The sequence below is a fragment of the Anabrus simplex genome, chromosome 12, assembly GCF_040414725.1.
Source record: "Anabrus simplex isolate iqAnaSimp1 chromosome 12, ASM4041472v1, whole genome shotgun sequence".
NCBI lineage: Eukaryota > Metazoa > Arthropoda > Insecta > Orthoptera > Tettigoniidae > Anabrus > Anabrus simplex.
Genome location: NC_090276.1, coordinates 12,853,026 through 12,861,896, shown reverse-complemented (window position 1 = coordinate 12,861,896; position 8,871 = coordinate 12,853,026). Strand labels below are relative to the sequence as shown.

The 8,871-nt window shown below is 38.3% G+C and overlaps 1 protein-coding gene across 1 annotated transcript in view; it reads left to right on the top strand.

Moving 5' to 3' along the window:
• Nucleotides 1-1,191: 1,191 nt before the first annotated feature.
• Nucleotides 1,192-8,871, top strand: part of LOC136884403 (uncharacterized) — a 49,274-nt gene continuing 41,594 nt past the window's right edge. Inside the window, exons 1-2 of the mRNA XM_067156538.2 lie at nt 1,192-1,367; nt 1,581-1,683. Coding sequence (XP_067012639.2) covers nt 1,311-1,367; nt 1,581-1,683 — 160 coding nt within the window. The 5' untranslated portion in view covers nt 1,192-1,310. The remainder of the gene's footprint in view (nt 1,368-1,580; nt 1,684-8,871) is intronic.

Below are 8,871 nucleotides of genomic sequence, written 5' to 3'. Positions count from 1 at the left end.
TCCTCTCATAGCACTTTACAATTATCTGATGCAGACTGAAAATCTGATCCTGGCAGCCCCTCTTTGGTCTGAAACCACACTGGTTTTCATCCAACTTACTCTCGACCACTGATTGCACCCTCCATTTCACAATGCCAGTGAACACCTTGCCTGGTATAAACTGATTAGTGAAATACCTTGATAGCTGTTGCGATCTCTCCTGTTCCCTTACTTAAAGATATGTGTAATTACTGCTTTCGTCCAATCACAAGGTAAAAGCGAAGCAAAGAGGAAAGTCATCTCCGTGCAGGCCATGAAGGTCCCTGGAGGGGTGGAAGGTAAATGCTTCCACTATCCGTAACCTCGGCACTTGGTGGAGTAGTGGTTAGCTCTACGCCCGGCCGCCTTTGCCCCCAGGAATGAACCCGGTACTCATTTTTTGCGTAGGCTGAGTAAACCGTATGGCCACGTGAATCTTCGGAAGTGGAAATCTCGTTTCTTACATTTTACGACTTCCTGATGGGGAATCGAACCCACGTCCTTCCGCGTGAACCGAGCATGCATTTACCGCCTCGGCCAGGCAGCCCCTCAATCACAGGTTACCCTCCTAAAATTCCATGCCAGTTTTATTACCCTGTGAACCCATTTCATTCCTGCCTTTCCACTTTATCCACCCTTTCAGGTCTAATTTATCTCTTCCTGTTGCTTTGTGATAAAATAATTTATTTACCATCCTTTCCACTTCCTCGAGCTTAATTTCACCTACATCATTGCCCTCCTCCCCACGAGCTCAGTTGATAGCGAAATTAGCAGAAATATTTCCTTTTAAGTTGAGAAGATTTTCAACACATTACTTCCACCTCTCCAGTGATTCCCTGGATCTATTATGAGTTCACATGATTTACCTAAAAAAACTATTCATTTTCTTTCTTCCCTCCCTTCCTAAGATTATTATTGTCCAGAAAGGTTTACCTGCCGGTTGACCTAGCCTTTCCAGTTCATTGCATAAAATGAATTTCATTTTAATGTGTTTCTGTCCTTGTCCTTCGTTCTTAATTTTAAAACTTTTCAGCTAATGATGTCTACAAGATAGATGAAACATGTTCCGTTATTTTTTAAATGCTATTTAAATAATTTAATAAAATTTTAGTATTGTAAAGGCGGAACATTTTACCATACCTTTTAAGTTTCTAGTTTATTACCGGAATCTTCCCAAGACATCTTCTTCAATTCAACAATTACTTGTTTTGTTCTGTTTCTTTCGAAGTCAACAAGGTATGCCGGACCCTCCAAACTGATAACTGGGAAGAGCAGGCTCGAGATCGAAAAGGATGGAAGAGGATTGTGAGATCGGCACGAGAACTTCACGTCCCTCAGAAGCCTATGGAGTGAGTGAGTGTTCAGTTTCTTTCATCTATGTACAATTCCCTGTCTACATCAGTCCTTGTTTGGAGCCATTTCTGATACGCCTTCTTTTCTATGTTTACAAGCTGTTCTCCCTTCATCATTCCACCAAGATATTTGCTTTTTCACACTTTACACTCGGTTGTTCCTAGGCATTTTCTTGCTGTTTCTTCAGGGTCTTTATTTATGCTTGGCAGGGACTTCATCGCTCGAACCAGGCCGGCGATGACAGGCCATACCGGCCGCTGGTGCGCGTGCGGTTTCCGGCACTTCTGCAGTTGCTGAGAGCTGTGTTCCGAGGTAGTAGGGTGTTCAATGAAGCTACTGCATACTGCATGTCATATTGTATAGTGTTTTATTGTGATTGTGTATAGTGCAGTAATGTATGTGAAATATTCATTATGTGAACGTGTATATCTGCACAATACTTACATTAAGTGCAGAAAATTGTGCGCTAGGACAAGACAAAAGTTTCGAGCGAAATTTCCAGGGAGACCCATTCCTATCATTCGGACAATAAAACAACTGGCCAAGAGATTCAAACCTACAGGTTCAGTAAACAATAAAAATAGACGTAAAGGTCGTTATCTCCTTACTGAAGCATGTTTGGTACGTGGATCATAAGAAGTAAAAATCAGTGGCCCCCTCGTAGCCCATATTTAACGGCATGTGATTTTTATTTGTGGGGAATGTTAAAAAATGTAGTTTATGGGAACAACCCTCACACATTAGATTAACTTAAAAACAATGTAAGAGTTGCAATTGCATCCATCAGTGCTGAAGAACTAGGTAGAGTAACCGAAAACTTCATTAGGAAATGCCAATTATTTTGGCAGTACATGGGGAACATATTCAGCATAAACTGTAAAAATGGTGAGTAAAATGCATGATAAATGCATGATAATGATTTTTGAGCATAAACTGTAAACATGGAGAGTAAAATGCATGATAATGATTTTGAGCTCCGCATTCTGCCATACATACGCACGCGCGGTAGCCGGCAACTGAACCGTCACTGGCGACCAAGGTCGAGCAAGAAATTCCCTGCCAAGCACAAATAAAGACCCTGTACTACAGCATCACTGTATGACACCCATTCTTCTCCTGTATCCTGACCTACTTAATGCCTATTATTTGGAACTTTTCACTAATCATATCCATGTATTGTACTTCTGTCTAATTTCCTCATTCTGGAGCGTTTCTACCCTTACTCATCTGCAGACAGATTTCAATTTTTCTGTCCTAGGCTTAGAGATACTTAGTTCACAACATATCAAATACTGGTCCGCATCATCAAAAAATTCCCTGAATACCCACACATTCCTAACAGATTTCCTGAATCCAATAGAGAATATTTAAGATAAACTTAAATATTATAAACAAGTGGTCCACCTATTCAATACAATTTATTATTTATTTTCGTCCCCTAAGAGACATCATTAGCTATAATAAATTAACATTAATATATCAGAATACAAAATATATAGGCCTATTATTAAAATTTGTAAGACACATTAAAAAACACTGATGTGTGGTACGACATTTAAAATACAATTGAATCGTTCGTTGTTGAAAGTCACTAAATCTACATTTTTGACAAATTCGTTTTACAGCAATTTTGCGTTCTAAGAAGCAAGATGCATGTTTTGGTGTTGAAAGGAACTTAGTCCTGCAGTTAGTGCGATTCAACACGGAATGTCTACCAGCGCCAACCAACCTATGCAGAGAGCGCTGCTGTGTCTCGGATGTCAAGATTGGCACGCTTGTTTCATTTGTTTACATAGATGTTGAGTGTTGTCACTGACAATATATCCTATGTGGTTGTTGTGCTCTGCATATTATTAATCTTCTTCTTGCTGTGTTCTTAAAGATGTTTTCATCATGGACAACGAAGTTATGGCATGAAAGAAATGTAAACATAACAAAGCAAATTATGCCAGGAATAAAGTAAAACGATGAAGGGTAAAGGGGCATATACAAGCTATGCAGGAAAGGCAGTTCCTCAGAAAAGTATTGGACCTCCCTGCAGGTATGATGGAAATTATCATTTTTACCTAGATAGTATCTGTTCAACCATTTCACTTCCATAAAAGGGATTCGAACGATTATTGATACTGAAGTTATGATTACTTAATGGATGTCGGACAAAGAATTTACCTAGGTAACTTGTTTGTTTTAGGTGCAAGCGTCACTGCTTCAATATATTGCAAGAAGAAGAGAGGCTGCAGATATTTAGTGCTTTTTACGGTTATGAAACCAAAAATGAACCAGGATATCCACTTACAGAGACTGATTGAATGGCATCCCATTAAACGGCGAAGACCTAGGGCTGTTAATCAAAATGGAGAACGATCAAAAGTGGAACGTGAATCAGCATATACATATTTTGTTCTTAGAAATCAGGAGCGTCTGCAGGTCTGTAGGAATGCATTCATTAGTTTACACGGAGTAACACAGAAGTGTGTATTCAGGATTGCTAAGCTGTTGGCGAAAGGCAAAAGCCCAGTGGACAAGAGAGGATTCAATAAGAAGACGCATGCTACATTACGTGAAATCTGCACTGAAATTCGGGACCACAGTCTCAAGTTTCCAGTCAAAACTTCTCATTATGGGGGTAACGAAATAAACTATTTGGATGCAAAAATGCGTGATTTATTTTGTGAGGAACATCCTAATCTTGAAGTAAAATACACATTTTATGTTGATTATTTCAATAAGAACTTTGGCTACAGATTCGGTAGACCCCAAATAGATGTGTGCAGTATCTGCGAAGAACTTCAAGTCAAAACGAAGTCTCCACACTTATCACAAAATGTTAAATTAGCAGCAGCAAGTGAGCTAAATATTCACAAGCGCAGATGTCACAAATTTTATTCTTCTATGAAATCATGCTCAGAATCCTGCCAGTCTGATGATACAACCCGTGTTGCCTTTGACTACATGCAAAATTTACCTGTAGGCTACCTCATATACCTGTTCAGAAAATATTCTACCTAAGGCAGCTAGGGGTACATGTATTTACAATACACAACCTCCAAGACAATAGTTCCAAAGTATACATGTATCGCGAGGAGCAGGCCAAGAAAGGGGCCAATGAAGTGTGCACATTCATATTAGGCTATCTCACCAACGAGATTAAACCAGGCACGAAGAAACTTCACTTGTACTCGGATGCGTGTCCAGGCCAAAATAGGAATCATTCATTTATTCGTTTCTGCATGGGCTTGGTCGAAGATAAACGATTCGAGGAAATTATTCACCGCTTCCCTATTAGAGGTCATTCTTTCCTGCCTTGCGATAGGGATTTTGGTGTTTTCAAGAAACAAATTAAGCGCTGCGACAGAATTTACACTTCAAAAGAATACTGTACAATCATTGCTGACATCACTGATGTGTACGCGTGGTGGCCTAAGCATTACAGGAAAACAACTCTAAGTGATGAATCAACAGGAAAGGACGTTCCTAGAAGTGCGAAGGTGGTGTTTGCTCCTGCATCATTTTCCGAGTTCCAGTATTCTGCAGATCATCCTGGCCGAGTGATTGCTCGTCCATTCATTGGGAGCATAGTCCATCACACATTCCATTTATCTCAGCCTGGGCCAAGAAATGGTCCTCTTATGAATCAGTTGATGAAGGCCTATGAGAAAGGACGAGTACCAATCAAATCAACGAAAAAGGATGATCTCAAGAAGGTTCGTCGTTATGTAACGACTTCTGAGGCGAATAAAGCATTCTTTGATGAATTACTAGAATGACCATGTCAGTGAAAAAGGTTTACCTGTCTTTTCTAACAGTATTACTTATTTTGCTAATATGCTTTTGTTCCTCAATATCTGTGACTACAGGGCAGCTGTTTTATTAATAATGGGTTTATATAAACATACCGCATAACAAAATAATAACCAATTCCGTGTGTTGTTTGAAGAAAATAACAGTTATTCCATTTAAGTTAAGTTACCTTTTATTTTCATGCTTGCATATACATATATTCATTTGGAAATAAAGGAAATAAACCAAGAACGTAAATGTTATTGCTTGTTTACAGGTTCTGTTCGTTCCATGTTGAAAGGAACTAAGTCCAGTTACGTATTTTGTCAGTAAAAGTGTCAGTAGCATACGGAACAATACAATTTTTACTTTATTATAACGGCGTGTATGTGCACTTTACATTGTACAAACAATTATGTCTCATATTACAACACAAGAGCGGAAAAATAGTTTTTTGTGTTTATCTCAAAACTTTAAAAATTGGATATAGTGCCTTTCAACAACGAGCTATTCAATTTTAGTAAATTTTGTTAAAATTATAAGTCATATTTCGATAAAAACAGTTGAATTGTCCATTAAACTCTTGAAAATGTTCTTGGGAATAACAGTTGTGCTTTATAAATTCTTAAATGATCACTGTTGTGAATAGCACTCTTGATTTAAAGTATGTCGTACCATACATCAATGTTTTTTAATGTGTCTTGGCAATTTTAATAATATCTATTTTGTATTCTGATATATTAATGTTAATTTATTATAGCTGATGATGTCCCTTATGGGACGAAAATAAATTATAAATTGTACTGAATAGGCGGACCACTTGTTTATAATATGTAGGCCTAAGTTTATCCTAAATATTCTCTATTAGATACATATTCAATACGGGATTATTATTATTATTATTATTATTATTATTATTATTAGAAATGAAGCTGTTAAAGCTTGTTACATGTAATAAAGATTTCCTGAATTCAAAATCAGTTAAGATAGAGTCTGTTATGGATCTCGTGCCCCTACCCTCTGAAATCAATCAATCAATCAATCAATCAATCAATCAATCAATCCTGATCTGCATTTAGGGCAGTTGCCCAGGTGGCAGATTCCCTATCTGTTGTTTTCCGAGCCTTTTCTTAAAGGATTGTAAAGAAATTGGAAATTTATTGAACATCTCCCTTGGTAAGTTATTCCAATCCCTAACTCCCCTTCCTATAAACCAATATTTGCCACAATTTGTCCTAGGGACCGATGACCTTCGATGTTAGGCCCCTTAAAACAACAAGCATCATCATCACCATCATCACCAATTTGTCCTTTTGAATTCCAACTTTATCTTCATATTGTGATCTTTCCTACTTTTAAAGGCACCACTCAAACTTATTTGTCTACTAATGTCCTCCCACGCCATCTCTCCACTGACAGCTCGGAACATACCACTCAGTTGAGCAGCTCGTCTCCTGCCTCCCAAGTCTTCACAGCCCAAACTTTGCAACATTTTTGTAATGCTACTCTTTTGTCGGAAATCACCCAGAACAAATCGAGCTGCTTTTCTTTGGATTTTTTCCAGTTCCTGAATCAAGTAATCCTGGTGAGGGTCCCATACACTGGAACCATACTCTAGTTGTTGTCTCACCAGAGACAAATATGCTCTCTCCTTTACATCCTTACTACAACCCCTAAATACCCTCATAACCATGTGCAGAGATCTGTACCCTTTATTTACAATCATATTTATGAGATTACTCCAATGAAGATCTTTCCTTATATTAATACCTAGGTACTTACAATGATCCCCAAAGGGAACTTTCACCCCATCAACGCAGTAATTAAAACTGAGAGGACTTTTCCTATTTGTGAAAAACACAACCTGACTTTTATCCCCGTTTATCATCATACCATTGCCTACTGTCCATTTCACAACATTATCGAGGTCATTTTGCAGTTGCTCACAATCTTGTAATTATTTATTACTCTGTACAGAATAACATCATCTGCGGAAAGCCTTATCTCTAATTCCACTTCTTCACACATATCATTGATATGTATAAGAAAACATAAAGGTCCAATAATACTGCCTTGAGGTATTCCCCTCTTAATTATTACAGGGACAATAGCCTCATGCTTGAAGAATGTATTCGTAACTGCTAATCCCATACTAGCACAGAAGTCCAGTAAACACTTCCCATTCCTATTAACGTCCATATCTTCTCCACATTTACTCATCACCTCATATCCTTCAGATCTATTTTCAAGTTTCACATTGAAATCACCCATTGGCTCTATCCATCCTATCCTTGCTGTGACCCTGACTATGATGTCATTCAGTGCATCATAAAACTTGTCAACTTCCTCCTTATCTGCACCCTCACATGGTGAATACAAAGACAATTCTCGTCCTACATATAATTCCTCCAAATGCCAAAACTAACCACATCCTTCACTCATTTACATACTTAACAAAAGTATGTTGCGTGCAATAGTATTCCTGATGAACAGTCCTACACCACACTCTGTCGTTCCCTTTTCAACTCCTGCCAAGGACACTTTATAATCTTCTATTTCTTCCCTGTTATCTCCCCTCAACCAAACATCATTAACTCCTAACACATTCAGTCACATCCTCCTTGCTGACACAACCTGTTAACTACTTTCTTTCTCCCATAAGCCCCATTTATACTGATAGCCTCCCTCCCCGATCGAATTCCATTTTGTTTGCCAAGTTGTTGCGATGGAGTCCCTCGAATGTCAAATGGAAGTGGGATTTTGTTACTCTCATAGGTCCAAGGCTTGCTTAAAAGTTTCTGAGCCCAGTAAATTCTGTGAAGCAGGATGCCACCTGACTTACACGTAGTCCCAAAGAGGATCTCTCCTCTAATGGGCTAAGGCCACAATGGATTGTATAGTTCTAGCCACTTGAGCACAAGGCGGGCCACAACTCAGAATATGTCCGGGATGCCCACTCGTATCCTGATTCTCGTGACCAATTACTAGGCTACTCAGCCGTTGCCCATGGTTTACGAACTAGGGCATGAGTACAGTAGCCCACATGTTTTATCTGTATTTGTATAATAATTCATTTGATTATTTTTTTCCTGTCAAAAATTATAAGTGTGTCAGCCATATTGCCTGACTGGTTTAGGACTTTTTATTGTGCCACAATGGCAGAGTCTACTGGTAACAGCCATAATTATTATGTTATTCATACTGGTGAGAGCCTTGTAAAATTTTACCCAGCTCTGTCATAAGCAACCCTTAATTTCTCACATAGGCCTACCGGTACTGTATTTAGATACTAGGCCTATGTTAAAACTCTTGAACAGTCGGTGCCATTAGTCTAACCTCAAAGGCTATACATAACCTATAATTAGAGCAATTCTTATAGCTACCTCAACAGAGGCCGCTGTAAAATAAATCATATGCGATTTTTAATACTGTATCTTTATATCTAAGGCAGATTTCCTTCACCATTAAGCATACCAGTGATCTCATCATTCTATTACAAGAGAATGATAAATAACGATTGTTAATGATGCACGCTTAAAGATAATGCATGATTATTCATGATTAAAATATATCGTAACATAGTACTTACAGCAGGAATTATTCAATGCAAGAAAGTACGGCCAAATCCATAGCGGATGCTTGACACTTCTTGAATGCACAAAGTTATATTTAATCATTCAAACAGGAGTATTTCGGGTTAAGAATAATACACACATTCAT